The following is an 18804-nucleotide window of genomic DNA, read 5'->3' as shown; positions in this document are numbered from 1 at the left end:
ATAATGATTTGTCACAACATTATGCATTCAATAACTCTTATGTAGAATAAATTCCATGACTTCATGACGGAAGCGACCCTTCAATCGTTTCATGATCTTTTTATTCTTGCGCCAAGAATCCAATGTTATACGCAACAGTAAGCAAACCAATGCTTATAAGTTTATACTCAAGACTTTTATAAAAAAATTTATAAGTATGTACGCGTATACAATCCAATGTAAATTACCCGTACTATAGACAAACCAATGTCTATACTCAAGAGTCTTCCGGCCACGCCAATGTCCGGGTTATTTAAACAAGTAAACCAAACTTGTATTTTATAGTCTAGACTGTGAAAGTCTCCGTCTTGCGCGGTGTACAAGCGTTTGAAACAAACCAATGTTTTACTACTGTCACCATTAAAAATAGTATTAGTAACCAAACTAAACTATGTCACTTGAGACTCGGAGTGTGTCCATGTGCAGCTTAAGGGGCATGCAATCAACAGATGAAAGAAAAAATTCACAAGTTATTGGCTTAAATTGCATAATTCAATTTATTTCAAACGTATCTTTGACCAGCACTTAGCTGTCATGTTTACAATGGAAAATAAAAATTTACATAATAAAAACTTTAAACAGTTGTCTGGGGTGATCAGTCCCTCTGTAGTTTTTTCATATGTAGCACCATTTCAGTGTCTGCGCATGCCAGGTGCGCTTTATTGCTTTTCCATCTAAACTTGCTGGCCGATACGCCCCTGTATCGCTCACGCCAATAACCTTGTAAGGTCCTTCCCATTTAGGTCCAAGCTTACCCGTATCCTCTGCCCTACTTGCTTCGTTTTTTTGCCACACCAAGTCATCCAGTTGGAAAGATAATGGTTGTACGCGCTTATTATAGTAGCTTGCGATTCTTTGTTTGTTGATTGCTTCTTTTATGGCCGCCATTTCTCTGCGTTCTTCAACTAAGTTTAGATTTTCACGGAGTTCTTCGCTATTGCTATTTTCATCGAAGGAAGCTATGCGCATAGTTGGCACATTTATTTCCGCGGGTATTACAACCTCGGACCTGTACATCAAACTAAAAGGTGTTTCATTAGTTGCGCCCTTTGGAGTTGTGCGGTGTGCCCACAATACGTTAGGCAGTTCGTCTATCCAATCCCTTCGACACAATCCCAGCCTTGCTTTGATTCCTAAAACGATATCCCGATTTGTAACCTCACACTGACCATTCGCCTGAGGGTGTGCGACTGATGTAAATGTTTGCTTTATATTCTTGGCACCAGTCACTAAATGGATTACCTTCAAACTGTGTACCATTGTAGCTTACTATTTCATTTGGTATTCCAAATCGACAGACGATGTTTTCCCATACGAAATTTCGGATTTGCTTGCCCGAAATTGTTTTCAGTTGTTTGGCTTCTACCCATTTCGTAAAATAATCAATGGCCACTACCAGAAACTTTACACCCCCAAGTCCTGCGGGGAATGGCCCTACTATATCAATTGCCCATTTGAAGAATGGTCATGGAGACGCAACCGGTATCATTGGATGTCGCAAAGCCTTGCTTACCGGTGGATAAAGCTGACACGGTTGACATTTGCGTATTACTTCTGCGGCATCTCTATACATTGATGGCCAGTAATATCCGAGCCGCATTATTTTGGACGCAACTGTTTTGTGTTCTGAGTGCAGAGCGCACATCCCCTCGTGCACTTCCTGTATGATTGACTCCACTTGAGTTGGATTAAGACACCGCAAATGAGGTCCCAGAAAAGACTTTCTGTATAGAATTCCCTTGTCTGACAGATACATTGGTGCTTTTATCTTAATCTTTCTTGCTTCACTTGAGTCTATTGGCAATGTACCTTTGGTTAGAAATTCTATTATTGGTGTCATCCAACTCTGCTCCTCTTCTTCAACTGCAGCCGAAACACTGTCTTCTTCAATAGATTTTACTTTAACTTCCTCAACCCAAATTTCTTTCTTAAAATGACTGAATGTTAATGCGGCTAACTTACTAAGCGCATCCGCCTTTTTATTCAGCGTCCTTGAAACCTAAGTTATTTGGAATAAATCGAAGTCCACTGCCAGTTCTTGCACAAGCTTTAGGTATTTTTGCATCGATTCATCATGTGCTTTGAATATTCCGTTAAATTTATTTGCAACTAATTGCGAATCAACATATACTGACAGTTCTTTAACCTCCAGGTATTTTGCTACCCGTATCCCAGATACTTCATTATTTGTGACAGGGAAACCGAATCGCAGTGCAAAGGTATATTCTTCTCCTTCTGGACTTTTTAGAACTATTCCTGCCCCTGCGCCTTCTGGACCACAAGCCGCATCTGTGTGCATTTCCTACAGCTGTTCGGGCGGAGGTGGTATTTCTTTTGATTCGTGCGAGACTTCAATATCTCCAGCTGTTTCAGCCAGATAATCCGCTAGTACTTGCCCTTTTACCGCACTTCGTGGTGAGAAGCTTATTTCATGCTCTCCCAATTCAATATCCCATTTGGCCATGCGACCAGAATTTTCTGGTTTATATAGCACCTGCTCCACAAGTATCAGCGAATGTAAATTTGCTAGAATTTATCAAGCAATTTTATGTTTGTTGACAACAAATTGTTATTTGTCATACCTGCTTTATCGGCTGATCTGTTAGGACCCTTATTGGGTGCGCTTGGAAATATCTCCGTAAGCGTCTAGACGTATGCACGAGTGCATAAACCAGTTTTTCGATTGCAGGATAGTTTAATTCGCTTCCTGTCAAAGTTTTGCTAACAAAATATACATGCATTTGTACCTGTTCGCACAGCATAATTATATAATTTTAAATGTCTATTGATTGAAAATTAGCTATTTTAAATTTTATAGTGCGTACCTGTCCTCTGTCCGCTATTAACACTGAACTTATTGTTTCTTTCGATGCTGCTAAGTACAGTATCAACGTTTCTCCCGCAATCGGTGCAGTCATTGTTGGCAGCTCTTTCAGCAACTTTTTCATTTCTTGAAACGCCACTTCTGCTTCCTCCGTCCACTTGAAATCCACTTTCTTTAAGCAATTCTTCAATGTCCCGAAAAAGGGGAGTGATCGCTCTGCGGATTTTGATAAGAACCTCGTTAGTGCTGCCAACTTACCCGTTAAACTTTGCACTTCTTTTTTATTTCTTGGTGACGACATATTCTCAATTGCCTCTATTTTCTTTGGGTTTGCACGTACCCCGCGCTTAGTTATTATATGACCAAGAAACTTTCCTTCTTCCTCTCCAAAACTGCACTTCGACGGGTTGAGCTTCATATTAATCTTTCTTAACGATGCGAACGTTTCTAATATGTCTTCCAACAGACCTTGTTCTGTTGTGCTTTTTATAACTAGGTCATCAACGTATGCTTCTTAATTTCTCCCAATCTGACCTTTGAAAGCTTCGTCTATTACCCGTTAGTATGTTTCTCCAACACTTTTTTTTAAACCAAATGGCATCTTGGTATAGCAGTATATGCCCTAGCTTGTGTGAAAAGCAGTCTTATCCTCATCGTCCGCTGCCATCTGTATTAGATGGTATCCTTTGTATGCATCCAAAAAACATTTGTATCGGAAGCCATCTAACGATTCAACTTTCCAGTCCTTGGGGTAAGCTTTATTAATATCAGTGAAGTCAACACACATGCGCCAAGACCCATCGGGCTTTTTTACCAGCACTGGGTTTGCTACCCACGTTTGGTACCTTACTTCTCGTAAGATGTTTGCTTTGACCAACTTATCAACTTCTGCCTTCAACCATTCGCTTCTTTTAGGAGCCATACCGCGTTTCTTTTGTCGCACTGGCGTCAGACTAGGATTTGCGTTAAGCTTGTGCTCAGCAATTTCTCTTTGTACGCCCGTCATGTCTGCTTCTTTCCATGCGAAGAAATCCGTATTAGAAGCTAATATATTACGAAGCTTAAACTTTGTCTCATCAGACAATCCTCCATCAATTTTAATTTTCTGTTCTGGATGTCGCGGGTTTGCGATGATCATGCAGCTTCGAATTTGCTCTGCCTCACTCGGCTGTTGTTCTGCTTGTTCCACGGCCGCAACGCTTGCATCTTGCTTTTCTGACCTTATCGTTGCAATTCCTAACGGTGTTGGGAACTTGATAAGGCCATGTACTGTGGAAGGGATAGCTGCCAATTTTTGCAAAGTTGTGCGCCCTAAAAGCGTGTTATATTTTGAGTAAGACCTTACGATAGAAAATTCTACTGTCGTGCTTCTCACTAACTCCTTATTATCATCGTCCACCAGCTCCAGTTCTAATTGGATGATCCCGATTGGCCATGCGGACTCCCGAGAAAATCCTGATAACGCAGTGTTATGAGCCACTAGCTTGGCTCGCACAGCCCCTGGCAGCAAGCGGAAACAGTGTTCGTACATTATATCAGCACCGCAACCGGTGTCTACATGCAGTCGCTTGATGATGTACCCGCAGCTTTTGACACGCCCTTTAATTGTGATGGGCGCATCCGAGGGTTCCTTTGCTATAGCCGGGAACATGATGGGAGTGTTTTCCCATTCCTCATATACCTCTAACTTGCGCTCTGATTTATCCGTCTGCTGGTTACCATATTTATGGTTTTATCTGTTTCCTTCCCTCATTCTTCTTTTGCCACGGATATTCCTTTTCACCCTTTGGCTTATCGGTTGGTGCTCTTGCACTTTTCTTCAGGTGTTGCAATCTTCCTCTTTTGAGTTCAACAACTACCCTTTCAATTAAGTGCCGACATTCATTGGTCTCATGGCCGTAATCATCATGAAAATCACAAAATTTGCTTTTGTCTCTGTTCCCATACTTTGACAAAGGTACTGGGGGGTCGAAGCTTTTGCACACTGCCTCTGTAGCCAAAATTTCCTTTGGTGTTTTTGTGAGGTCTTTTATTAACGCAACATTCTCGGTGTGGCTGCTTTTAAACCTCTGACTTCCTCCCCCTTTGTTGTTGTTGAATTTGCGATACTTGTCATTATGATAGTTACCACTTCTGGGTTGCCCATTACCACCATAACGCTTGCCAGATTCTGACCCTCTTTCCTGCACTCGATAATAATCATCGTCGATGTCCATATTTGAAGAGGTACTTCCGCAATTCTGCTTTATATCTTCTTGTGCCCGCATGTAATCATGCATTTCTTTTACGGCTTCTGCGAAAGTTTCTGGCACTCTTCTGTGTAACCGTTGCCATAAAGATAGGTGTCTGTCGGTATCTATACAATGTATAAAGCCGGATACCTTCTGGCTTTCTGGCAAGTCTTGTATTTTAGCCACCTCCTTGGTATATCTGTCTATTATTTCTCCCAAGCTTTCTTTCGATTTCTGCTTAATGTCGTGACATTCGACATGTGTTCTTTTGGGTGCGCACAAATTGTGAAAGTTTAATAAAAATCTTGAACGCAAATCCGCAAAACCTGTAATGCTTTGGGCTGGCAAATTATTGAACCATTCCCTTGCCACTCCTTGCAACACTATTGGTAGCATATGGCATGCTACCGCATCATCCCAGCTGTGTGTTCTTGCCGTTCCTTCAAATTTTTGCAAAAAGTCATCCGGATCTGATAACCCATCATAACTTCCGAGTGTTAGAGGCAACACAGGTGCAACTGTGAAGGGATGATTGGCAATGTGTGGCACAAACTTTTCTGTTGTGGGAGCTAACTCAAGGCTTTGCTTAGCTTTTTGTCCTTGCATCACCGCGAACCAATTTTTCATAAATTCTTGTACCCGTGCTGGCTCATTAAAAGCGGGTGCCAAGTATGGTGGCGCGACTTGCTGTAGTTGAGATATGAAGCTATTTTATTGGGTTGCGGCATAGTGCGCCCCGCTATATTGGTTGCTTGCAACAGTATGGACTGGTTGCGAAGACGCATACGCCGTTGACCCTTGTTGTGGTGTCAGCATGATGTATGAACCATCTGGATTTCTCAGACCCATCTGCCTGATTCTTTCCTGAGCCTTCTTGGTAGTAACCCTTTCGATCAGAGTTTCGGGTTCAACCGAGGTGATAATTGGTATAGTACCCACACAGGTAGTTTTAACTTTAAAGCCTGGTGGAACCGTTTCACCTAGAGAACCGAAGCTCAGAATTTTTGGCGGCAGATCCTCGAATAGTTTAAAGCTAGTTCCTGTTTCCAGTAAACTTCCATCGGGAGTGTGCCACCATCCCTTAGATGATTCATTCAGGACAGTTTCTGATGTAACCGGCCCTGTTCCAACACTTGGTGTTTATGGAGGCTTTGATGCGCCCTTGGTTGGTGTTGGTGGCGTCGACGGTGTGTTCGTAACAGTCGCCGTAGGTGTTTGAAACCCTGGACTTACTGGAGAGTCCGATCGCCCTTGGTTCTTTGCACTCTTACTTCCTCCACCCATTCTTGATGATAATTAAAAACCTGAAAGTGACCGATTAGTTAAACAAAAAAGTTTTACGGAAGAAAGATACGTACAATAAATCATACACAACATAAATTCCAATCTTCTTTGTTTCATATAACCGGTCCCACGGATGGCGCCAAATGATCAAGCATATTTTCACGGGGTCAAGGTGAACCTACGCTTGAGTGCATAACAGGGTTTAAGGACTAACAACATTCAGACCTCCGACGCTTAGTCGTGGATAACCCACATCGGTATCGTTTCGATTCTGACAGGGTGGCCGATTTGAGAGTCCACCAACAACCTAGCATACGAGGTTGAGTGGCCCAAAGACATGAAGGTTTTATAGTTCGAGGCATACCTGAAAGTCTTTAAGATCGTAAGAAGCTTTGTTCGTACGATGGAGATTTGTATGCTGTGGTTTACGTATGAGTAAACGAATGTATATGTGTATCTTTTTTAGGGTTTATGAGCTATGTATTTATACGCTCACTAATTAGGGTTTCGGTAGAATCTCTTCCCTAATTAAATGTGATCTTATCCCAACTAATTTTCGTTATTTAAGGAAAAGAATCTGAATTGATTATACCGTACATTCTTCTAGAATGTACCAGATCCTTATGCAAGTATACGAAACTCGCATCAGATGGTATAGGCGCATAAAGTGCGTCTATACCCGTGCCATAGGCCTTATATGGCAGTTTGTGTGCGGTTTAGGGCTTTGGATGCGCATCCGCACAACCTTGCGGATATGCGTATCATTACTCGCAAAAATCGAAGCCCAACGTAATTGGGAAACCCCCACGACTCCGACTCACATTCGTAAATTTTTAGATCTCACCGGTTATACCGAAGGTTCATTTTTGACTTTTCCCGTATTTGCTCGTCATTTAACCTCGTTAACACTCAAAGGAAAGAATTAAACCTCTCCGTGTTCGAACCTTACACGTGATTATCCACACCAACCATACTAGCCAAATTCGTGTAACACAAAATGGAACTCAAATATGAAAATATTTCTAAGTGAACACCTGAAGGGCCTCCTCTCTCGACTCGAAATCAAAGAAACTGAAATTCGTTATTTTTGCCTGAAGAAATGCGGATACCTAATTATGGGGCCCGATCAACCTTGTTACATAACTCTGTTATTTCACTGTTTCCGTCTGATATTACCGGAACCCAAGATAACACACAGTCCAAGGATACCTCTTTCTTCATTGACTTATCGTCCTTATGCTTCTGATAAATGGCCAGCTACTACTCAACTCCAAAACATATATGACTACGTGTACTATCTCGTTTCCACCAAGTCTCAACATTTGACCACAAGATGCGCGATGCGACTATATCAAAAATGAAAACTCCTCCTATCATTACGCTTGTACTTCCGTATAAGGAAATCTTATCATCCGATCTCTCAATGGAAAGAGACCCCACACACTATACCAGCATTCACCACGAGGGGGAATAATCTTATCAAACGTATTCAGAAATCGACGAGATGGGAAAACTTGCACAACTATTCATTGAAGGAATTCTATTCCAACACGGTGTGCCATTGTCAATTATCTCGAATCGAGATGCTCGTTTAACTTCTAGATTTACAAGAAGCCTTGGGAACACGTTTAAACATGAGTACCGCGTATCATCCACAAACCAACGGACCAAGAAAACGTACGATTCAAATCTTGGAAAAACATATTACAAACTTGTATTGTCGCCTTTAGCCGATTCCTCTTACAATGATAGTTATCACTCGTGTATTAACGCCGCACCTTTCGAAGCTTTATATGGCCGCAAATGTCGTTCTCCTAATTGTTGGGCCGAAGTAGGCGACAAACAAACCACCGGACCCGAACTCATTCATGAAATAACTGTTAAGATCGTTCAAATTCAAGAAAGGCTCAAGACGGCCCGTAGTCGCCAAAAGAGCTATGCCGATGTTAGACGTAAACCTCTCGAATTCCAAGTGAGTGACCGTGTAATATTAAAAAGTCGCATCTTGGAAAGGTGTAATCCGTTTCGGGAACGTGGAAAGCTAAATCCGCGATATATTGGTCCTTTTGAAATCATGGAGCGTATTGGACCCGTTGCTTACCGTTTAAATCTTCCGACTCAATTGAGCTCCATTCATACTACATTCCATGTATCGAACTTAAAGAAGCGTCTCGCGGAACAAGAACTTGTTATTCCTTTCGACGAGCTTACTATCGATGACAAACTTCACTTCAGGGGAAAACCGGTTGGAATTATGAATCGTGAAACCAAACTTTAAAACAACGTAAAATCCCGATTTTCAAAATTTGTTGGGATGCCAAAAGAGGACTCGAGTCTTCGTCCTCTACGTTTTGATACTAATTTCACTACTTGGGGTAAGGTTTCTAAAAACTCTAGATTTTTGTTCTTGATGTTCTTGACTTGAAATGGTGTTAGTTAGTGTCTATGGCTCAATAGGTTGTTGTGTATGTAAATGGTTTGCTCGATTTTGTTGTTTAGAGTAACTAGCATGAACACTTGAAATGGGTTGTTGAATCCTGATATGGCCGAAACGGACGGTTTTATTTTCGCGGTGTCGTTAGGCCGCGGCGCGTCAGAATCAGCTATCACAGGGGTGAGTAGTGGTTGTTTTTTATTTATATTTATCCGGGGTTCCAAGCTATAGCTCACCTACTTGTCTTCCTTTTAACGAGTAAGTGGTAAATATAACTCAGGTACATATTTTTGTATGTTTGTTCAGTAACGTGGGACAAAAGTGCCTATACAGTTAACCCTAGTGACAAGAGGTGATAGATTAAGATAAACTAAGTAAGATAGAATAATAACTAGACAATAAAAGTAAAGATAGGTATGGTGAATAGAATTCTGAAGGGGAATTATCGCAAGAGTTCAACTTCCTAGAATAAACACTAAACCTCAATCAACTGGGCTATGAACCTAACTGATTTGTCACTAAGAGTTTAGGCTTTGAAGATTCTGGCTAAGATAGGTAAACCCTACTCCCAACGCTAACCTGAAAGGTTTAACGACTTTATGGATAGAATCCTAGGTACATGAACAAAGTGGTTTACCCTATAAAGGAATGTCTCAGCTTTTCTTAATCCTAGTTGGTCTAACTAGAGCAATATCCTACCACTAATTACTATGCTATGCCTCAACATTAACAGATGTGCAATCTTAGATATCCTAAGGTACTGCCAATTGGGATAGAAGTATCTCCTTTGCGATCACATATTCAACCCCGGATCATCTTACAGCATCTCAAGAACACTGCTTCTGGCGCGAATCATGCTTCCGAGTAAGCTAGTGTTCACTGAACTCTCTATTGCTAACTCTAATCACAACCTAAATGGGAAGCTCTTCTATGACGAACAAATACTTATTCGTACGTAGGTACTATATCCCTATTGTGACGTTAAGCACACATAACTACTTACCAAGTATCCTAGGGTTGATCAGGTCCTAATACTAGGTTATAGCCACGTGAATAAGCGGAAAGGGTGATCCGTAAATTAAACTTCTAAACCGTCAAGGTTTCAGCATAACAACATAACAAGTTTCAGATAAAATATTCAACATATGATAAACAATTGTAACAGATAGATAATCATGCAAGATGAAAGCAACTCAAGATAATAACTTTATTAAATTAAGGAAAGCGCTCACCGTTTACAGACGAGATCTGAACCATTACAAGTGCTGACAACCTCTAGCCCGCTCCTATTACAATCTTCGGCGTTCGCCTCCGGGTACTTAATTTCCCGCTCGGAGGTGGCAAGGCCTTGAAAGCTCTAGTGGGAGAAAGTGTATTGTAGTGAGAGAGTGAAGAGATGTGTGTGTTGAAATGAATAACCAAAGCCCCTTAAATAGACATGGAAAAATGCCGGATACGGCTGGCAAGCCGTATGGCAAGCCGTATCTGGCAAGCCGAGTCCGGGTGGCAACACGCTTGGTGGCATGTTTTTGGTAAGCCGTACCCATACGGCAAGCCGTATGGCAAGCCGTATGGCAAGGCGAATTGGAAGCCTGGTCAGCCTTTATTCCTTGGATCGTAACTTGATTTCCTGACTTTCACCGTTTTCGCTCTAGAATCTTCGTTTTAGCTCCGATTCTCTTGATTCTTTTTGCATCGTCTTCGTAATTACTTTGCCTACAAGTTTAACCGAAAAAGCGATTATTTTGCTTACAAAGCGTTAAACTTTATGCTTTTGGGACTCAATATCGGGGGTAAAAACGTGACTTTTTAGCCGATATCAAATATCCCACACTTAGACTTTGCTTGTCCTCAAGCAAACTTCTGAACTTAAAACAGTGAGGACTTTAATTCATAGAGATCATGCTGTTTAGTTCCGCAAGACGGAAGAGCGGAAACTCGGTTTTTATCCTTTTTGCCGGTCTCGAATCTTTTCCCGCAAGCATGAGAGGAGGTTACATAACTGAGGCTATCTCACTCGGGTCACTCATTTCACTCAAGTGTTTAGGGTGTCCTAAAGTTCTAAGAAATGAAGTCACTCTTAGCCAGTCATGCTCACATTCTTCGTCATAGGCTTAATCAAGACTCAAATCTCCATCACTTATTTGCGAGAATTTTCGGTTATTGACCCAGCTTGAATTTTAAAGAGATGGGGAATTTTAGAAGTTTCTAGAGTTCGAAGGGTTTTGATAGATAGGAGTTTTGTTTTGAAAGACTGATTTCGTCGATCCTTTCAGTTTTTTGTCGGGAATTTCTTTGATGAGCATCCTTCTTTTTACCGCCAGGAGTTCTGTTCTCGAATCTTTGCTGGTTCTGCTCCCTTTCTCAGAGCCTTTATTCATAGAGGCTTTGCTCTAGTTTTTTTTTTTTTTTTTTTGAAAGCATCTTTTGCTTTTCTCTTCGAGGTCTCCTTTTCGGCGATCTTCTTTGATACTTGACTTGGATACTTGCATTTTCTGTTGTGATTTGGAGGTTGTCCCGAAAAATAATGATTTGTCGGGATTTATTTGTTTATGAAGGGGATAAAGTAAATAAGGAAAAGGTGAAATGGATTTTTGTGGAGCGAAAGTGAAAGTGGAAATGAAGGTGGAGGTTGTTTTCGTCTTCATGGGCGGCTGAGGTTTTAACTTAGTCATTCTCGTCAAAATGTGTGATTTCGAAATGTAGATCAAGAGCAAGTTCTGATTCTGAGATGTTAACATCGGCGCGCTCAACGGAAATATAGTGAAGCACTTAAAATGATTGCTTATAAAGCCTTATTTGGGGGTGCCTCACAACAATTATAACAGGTCGATTTGCGCCTTTCGTTATGCAATGCTTTATTGGAAATTGATTTTGATTTTTCGCAAAAAGTTTTCAACCTTGTTTTACCCTTTTTGTCTATTTTGTAATAAAAACGTTTTGATATTTTATAGAATTTAATCATCCTTAGCGTTTTATAATTCAAAAAGTTTTAAATTTTTGTGAAGAACTTGAGGATTTTACAAGAATCGTTATGTGCAACATTTGCTATCCCACACTTTAAAATAACATTGTCCTCAATGTTAAGGATACGGAGTATCTCACACTTTAGTTTTTAAAAGAGGCGTTTGTGTTATTAAAAAGTTTATGTTGGTGGGGTTGCCAATCCCACACTTAGTTTTTATAGTGGTATAGTAATTGCGTATATCCTAATTGAAAAGGTGTTTGAAAACGTAGTACTCCCCTAGGGTTTTAGGACGTGCAATTGGATGGCGCGCTTTATCTGGATTCTTCAATTCTGGTACCGGCGTCATCCTCGTTCACGTCGTCTCTGCTCCAACATCCGCCTTGTATGGTCTCGATCGTCGTTTGCGTTGTGACGTTTATTAATGCAACATTATTCTAGAAACAAGCATACTAATAATAAAAGTAATAATGCCCAAAACTGGGCGTACACAACATAATGTAATATGATAAAATGTAATGATAGTGAAAATATAGTGTTCCAAAATGTACTCAAGGTCATGGCTGGGGTGCGGAGTATGGTGGGGAATAGATGACTCTGGTACGAGCTCCGGTCGGGTTTCGTAGTCTAGACTGACCCTCACTGGTCATCTCCTCGTCAGTAGCAAGCTGAGCTGCCAACTCTGTCGTGTTAACATCTGAGGACATCCTAAACTCAATCTCTCCTGATCTAGCTATCAACCCGGTCAATGATGAGGTGCTCGTGTGTACCATCGGCCCCAAGTTCCAACTGAAACTATCCTGTGAACCTCTGTTCTGCCCCCATTGGCGGTTCACATCCATACCCTGTATACCCTGTGTCACCCCTGCAGCTGTACTCTGCTCTACTGCCTGATCCCACACCGGGTCCTGTCCGACAGTAGACGTGAGAATGGGGTCGGTTCTAAATATCTGATCAACGAAGTTCTCGACCCCTATAGTCTCTGGAGGAGGAGGTGGAGGTGGGATCACTGTATACTGTGAAAAATGATGAGTAGGTGGTTGTGGAGGTCCGGAAAACTGATGGCTTGGGCCAGCACCCATGGGACCACGAAAAGCCTGCATTACCGGATACTCATGAGGAGGTGGCGGGATGTCGAACTACCTCGCTGCGTGATATGCCAAATGATCCAAATTCTCGAGGATCGCATGATGAGAGAACCAACTCTCCGGTCCCGGTACTTCCCCCATATGGTACTGATAACCGAAAGGCGGGTAACGTGATCGTGGACGATCACCCTTTCCGACTGATGAATGTCGGCGGGTGTCTGTGGGCCGCCCATGGGCCGTCGGATCATCCTCGTCCATAGGTTCCTGAGAACCTCTCCTCCTACTACCATCCCTAGTCCGGCTGTCATGCCTAAATCCCTGAACTCTCACACCAGGTACCATCCGTTCCTCGGAATCAGGTATCTCCGGATTCGCTTGGATTATCAACCGCTCATCCTCCACGCGAATATATTTCCAGTTACTCAACAGTTTGTACCCAATCTCCTCAGGCACGGCCTCAATCCTATAATGAAGCCGCTCAACATCCCCTAAAACACCCATCCGTCTAAGCAGCTTGGTAACAACACCTCCCAAAACTGGAACAACAGTACTCGCTGAACCTTTCTCTGAAGTAATGGCTTGAGCGAGGAGATGCGCCACCTGTATGTTTTGGTTGTTGATGATGGCGTTCATGAGGCGCATATCTCTGATGGTGACTGCGCCGCCGAATCGGGCTTTTGGATATAGGGTTTTGGTGATCAAGTGGTGGAGTATTCGGAATTCAGGGTTTGTAAATTTAGATGCCTTTTTACTCGAGTGCCAATCTTCGTCGTCGGTGGTGTGTTGGCGCCAGAAAGTGTGATGTTGAATCTGATTCGGGGAGGTTAAACCGTTTCTGAATATCCGCCGGTTGAGTTGGTTTTCTTTGTATAACTCGAGGTATCTCGCAAACCGCGCGAGAGTTAGATGGTACATTCGGTTCCGGTGCCTAAAGTGAATACACTCCTGAGTGAGATAATCGGTTGGACTCACCTCAGAATCAAAACTCCACGTGGCCATAAACTCCACGTATGGCTCATCATAAGTTGTTTCGTTAAGTTCAAACAACTCTTTCCAAGCCCTATGCGTTCTACCTTTGACTTGGAATTGAAACATTCGTCTAAGATCCTGATCCCAACCACACTCCTCGAGTATTGTCCAATTAACGTATTTATTCCCTGATTTCTCGCGATTATACCAAACCCGCATGAAGGGTTCGTGCTCCTCCGGGTTTTCTTGGTTAAGAAGACAATTGGGCAATTCAACGTGGTTTCGACGACGAGTCATCTGCACAATCAAGTAAAGTAGGTTATGTTCCAAAAATTAAGATTCAAACTCCAAAAATGCCTATATTTTTCAAAAAAAAAAAAAAATTCGAAATGAGGACTTTAAAAAATGGAGTTTTCCAAAATCCTGTTATAGTCAAATATAGCCAAAATTACCGCAAACAACATTGAAATGGACTACAGGCTTAATTTAGAGCAAAATTCAAAGTGTACCCGTGATTACGATAAATAATGCAATAAATAATAATTATAGACATTTAGTCGTAATAAGCAATTTTCAACCAAAAATGATGAAATTTAAGCATACAATGATCCTAAAGACCATTTTTAATTACCTTGAATATTTTCAAACATCAAAGTTGAGCTATAACATGTCAAAGTCAAAGATTAGAGCCGTTTGACCGAAAAATATTCATTTTGTTCAAAACGTACAAAATAAGGAAAATCAAGGATTAGGCTACATTTTCACGAGCAAATCATTGATTCCATCATTTGAACTAGTTCTAAGGCAATCCTAAGTTTTAAAAACGTTTTAACTATAGGAAAAACCGAAGTCCTAATAACGTGTAGTTTGACCAAAAATTCAAAATCAAGCAAACTAGCCTATTTTGTTCCAAATTCAGATTCTAAGCAATCCTAATGAATCACTAAGCCTAACAAAGCTAGCAAAGCATCAAATTTTCAAAAATTTCACCCAATTTTCACCCTAAAACCTCAAGTGACGAGTCGTGAGCCAAAAACTATCCAAATTACCTCAATCAAGCCTAAAAACTAACACAAAGCAATCACATTATCTATCTAAGCATAAAGGAATCCAAAATTGGGTCAAAAATCAAGTTTTTCTAAAAGTCAAAAATTTGACTTTTAGAGAAAATTCGAATTTTCATCAAGAAAGAGTACCTTTCGTTCGAAATTGATGCAAGAATCGTGTTTAGGAAGCCTGAGAGGGTAGGATTCGAGCTTTGATTCGTCAAAAACGGCCAAGAAATGAAGGATTGGTGGTGATGGGGTGTGCGACGGTTTGGGGAGCAGGGGGAAGAAGCAAAAACACAAAAATGAAAGGGAAAGGAGAAGAAAGGAGAAGGAAAAGAGAAAGAAAAAGGCCCGTGTGACCCGCGGACTTATTTCCCCGACCCGACCTGCACAATTTTTAAGTTTTTATCATTTTAAAATTTAAAGGGTTTTAAGAAAGGATAAATAAAATAAAACATCGGATTTTAATCTGGTTATTTTTATATTATTTTTTTTGCATTTTTATATTTTCTGAAACAAGTAAAAAGAAAATTAAAATATTTTATTATTAAAATTTCAAATTACACAGGTTCTACAACTAAATTCCAGAAATGACGTGGAAAGAAAGACAAGTTTAAAGCTTCTTTGACCATCCAGAGCAGATCCGCAGAGTGTATTGAAAATATTTCGAAATCACTTAACATTTTACGCTCGCGTTTATGTAAATCTCCGATATCGTCCATAAGTTTTACCAAAGCCCTTTTAACTTTTTTAGTATTCGAAATTCCGTCCCGTAGCCCAGTATCTCTATAATTTAGTTCAAAAGGAAGTTTTGCCACAGTGTCTTGGAATAAAAGATCTTCCGCGCAGTCAGGATCACCGATAGTAAATTTAAAATTTGAAGATATTTCTCGAATGATCTTCCTTTGCGGGTTTGTAAATAGAAAATTTTGACATAGTGAGGACTTGCACGAGTTCCGAATATACTTCCTTTCTTTTTTGCGAAGAAATTCTGATGTATTCTTTCCTCGGTAAAATCCGGAAAAGCTTCAATTAATCGTTTGATCAGAAATGAGGTTGGATCAAAGTAAAAGAAATCTCGGTTTTCGTAGGTTGAAACAGGGTTAGGTATCTTGCTTTCACTCCAAAATTCTAATTCAGAGATCATTGCCGAGACGTAACGGTTGATGTGAATTGGAGAAATCTCCTTATTGGTGAAGTGAGGGAGAAAAGCGACGAATGACTCTAAATCGAATTTGAAATCTATTTCTGCATCCCGATACTTGACGAAAAGGTCATCCCCACCTTCTTTTAACAGTTTGTGAAGAGAAGGAGTCTGAGAACGCAGCTCTTTTAACAAATTGAGTTGAAATGTTGAAAATGGGAAGTCTGAGGAATAGAGGTGCCTAACGATATCTCTATAGACGTCTAACCTTCTACTAGGATTTAACAGATTTCCAATAAACCGAGCTTTTGTTTTATCAGGGTTTCGTATCTCTTTAGGATTAAATTCGAACAAGTCTAGATAGTTGAAAATAGTTGGATATTCTTCCCTTATCTCATCTTCCATTATCAGGAGTTCGTTAAGACTGAGCCTCCCTTTTGGATCGTGGAGAGGGTCGAATCCTGGTGAATTTGAGTAAAACTTATCCAAAAGCAATGAAATCTCTAAGTCGGATGAAATTATCCGGCTTCTTGGACTACAAGAATCAAGAACTAAGTCTTGATGAGACTCATCAGGGTTTAGATTTATTTTTGGTTTAAAAAGAAAAACTTCGCCGGTTTCCGAAGTCGTGGGAGAGCAACTGCCATTCACACTTTCTTCGTAGTCGGTTAAGTTTGAACTGGAAACTACAGAAATAAAAACCATAATTAATATTTTTGTTTTTATAATTTTAAAAGGGTTTACTGTAATGGCGACTTTAAATCCTATACCGACAAACTCTTTGCTTGTTAAGCATGTGTGATTCTTGTCAATCTATCTTTGAAACAAGTGGCCAGGCAGACAACCGGAGAGGCAGGATCCTTTTGGTTCCAATATAATTGGAGACTGTTCGGAAAATCCAATAACCAAGTCCGTGTATAATTGTCTTTCTTAGACACCACCCAAGAATCTCAGATATCTTGATAGAATCAACGATTACCTTGACAGAGAGAAAATAAGTCCCCGGCAGCGGCGCCAAAAACTTACCTACCCTCGTGATATGGCCGAAACGGACGGTTTTATTTTCGCGGTGTCGTTAGGCCGCGGCGCGTCAGAATCAGCTATCACAGGGGTGAGTAGTGGTTGTTTTTTATTTATATTTAGCTGGGGTTCCAAGCTATAGCTCACCTACTTGTCTTCCTTTTAACGAGTAAGTGGTAAATATAACTCAGGTACGTATTTTTGTATGTTTGTTTAGTAACGTGGGACAAAAGTGCCTATATAGTTAACCCTAGTGACAAAAGGTGATAGATGAAGATAAACTAAGTAAGATAGAATAATAACTAGACAATAAAAGTAAAGATAGGTATGATGAATAGAATTCTGAAGGGGAATTATCGCAAGAGTTCAACTTCCTAGAATAAACACTAAACCTCAATCAACTGGGCTATGAACCTAACTGATTTGACACTAAGAGTTTAGGCTTTGAAGATTCTGGCTAAGACAGGTAATCCCTACTCCCAACGCTAACCTGAAAGGTTTAACGACCTTATGGATAGAATCCTAGGTACATGAACAAAGTGGTTTACCCTATAAAGGAATGTCTCAGCTTTTCTTAATCCTAGTTGGTCTAACTAGAGCAATATCCTGCCACTAATTACTATGATATGCCTCAACATTAACAGATGTGCAATCTTAGATATCCTAAGGTACTGCTAATTGGGATAGAAGTCTCTCCTTTGCGATCAATTATTCAACCCCGGATCATCTTACAGCATCTCAAGAACACTGCTTCTGACGCGAATCATGCTTCCGAGTAAGCTAGTGTTCACTGAACTCTCTATTGCTAACTCTAATCACAACCTAAATGGGCAGCTCTTCTATGACGAACAAATACTTATTCGTACGTAGGTACTATATCCCTATTGTGACGTTAAGCACACATAACTACTTACCAAGTATCCTAGGGTTGATCAGGTCCTAATACTAGGTTATAGCCACGTGAATAAGCGGAAAGGGTGATCCGTAAATTAAACTTCTAAACCGTCAAGGTTTCAGCATAACAACATAACAAGTTTCAGATAAAATATTCAACATATGATAAACAATTGTAACAGATAGATAATCATGCAAGATGAAAGCAACTCAAGATAATAACTTTATTAAATTAAGGAAAGCGTTCACCGTTTACAGACGAGATGTGAACCATTACAAGTGCTGACAACCTCTAGCCCGCTCCTATTACAATCTTCGGCGTTCGCCTCCGGGTACTTAATTTCCCGCTCGGAGGTGAGAAGGCCTTGAAAGCTCTAGTGGGAGAAAGTGTATTGTAGTGAGAGAGTAAAGAGATGTGTGTGTTGAAATGAATGACCAAAGCCCCTTAAATAGACATGGAAAAATGCCGGATACGGCTGGCAAGCCGTACGGCAAGCCGTATGGCAAGCCGTATCTGGCAAGCCGTATCCGGGTGGCAACACGCTTAGTGGCACGTTTTTGGTAAGCCGTACCCATACGGCAAGCCGTATGGCAAGGCCTTTTTGTCCGATCTTCGCGTTTTCACTTAAAATAAACATCAAAAAAAGATGTTGCAAAACTATCAGGTGTTTGAAAAATGTCATTTTGTCCGATCTTCGTGTTTTCACTCAAAAATAAAGGCTTCATACTACATTTGATCTTGCCAAGAGTTAAGGGGCAAAAAACCTTGTATATATTTTGAATAATAGTTAACATTGATCGTTTTGTACAATACATTAAGTTAATGCATCTTAATAAGAATTACCGTTAATTTTTTTTAATAT

General features: G+C 40.6%; 4 protein-coding genes across 4 annotated transcripts; all 4 read right to left on the bottom strand.

The window, feature by feature from the left end:
- Positions 1-654: 654 nt before the first annotated feature.
- Positions 655-1299, bottom strand: LOC139849563 (uncharacterized). The gene is made up of 2 exons (XM_071839202.1): positions 963-1299; positions 655-815 (listed from the first exon to the last, which is right to left on the bottom strand). The coding sequence occupies exons 1-2, from the start codon at positions 1297-1299 to the stop codon at positions 655-657; spliced, it is 498 nt and encodes a 165-aa protein (XP_071695303.1).
- Positions 1300-1504: 205 nt separating this feature from the next.
- LOC139849562 (uncharacterized) lies at positions 1505-2338 on the bottom strand. The gene is made up of 2 exons (XM_071839201.1): positions 2084-2338; positions 1505-2038 (listed from the first exon to the last, which is right to left on the bottom strand). Exons 1-2 carry the CDS (start codon positions 2336-2338, stop codon positions 1505-1507), a joined length of 789 nt encoding a protein of 262 aa, XP_071695302.1.
- Positions 2339-3485: 1147 nt separating this feature from the next.
- On the bottom strand, positions 3486-4514 carry LOC139849561 (uncharacterized). Its single transcript, XM_071839200.1, has one exon. The coding sequence runs from the start codon at positions 4512-4514 to the stop codon at positions 3486-3488; it is 1029 nt and encodes a 342-aa protein (XP_071695301.1).
- Positions 4515-4587: 73 nt separating this feature from the next.
- Positions 4588-5700, bottom strand: LOC139849560 (uncharacterized). Its single transcript, XM_071839199.1, has one exon. It carries the CDS (start codon positions 5698-5700, stop codon positions 4588-4590), a length of 1113 nt encoding a protein of 370 aa, XP_071695300.1.
- Positions 5701-18804: the final 13104 nt, after the last annotated feature.

This window comes from Rutidosis leptorrhynchoides, chromosome 5 (genome assembly GCF_046630445.1).
Source record: "Rutidosis leptorrhynchoides isolate AG116_Rl617_1_P2 chromosome 5, CSIRO_AGI_Rlap_v1, whole genome shotgun sequence".
In the NCBI taxonomy this organism is placed as follows: Eukaryota; Viridiplantae; Streptophyta; class Magnoliopsida; order Asterales; family Asteraceae; genus Rutidosis; species Rutidosis leptorrhynchoides.
The sequence above is the reverse complement of the archived record's forward strand: the minus strand, read 5'-3'. Positions and strand labels throughout refer to the sequence as shown.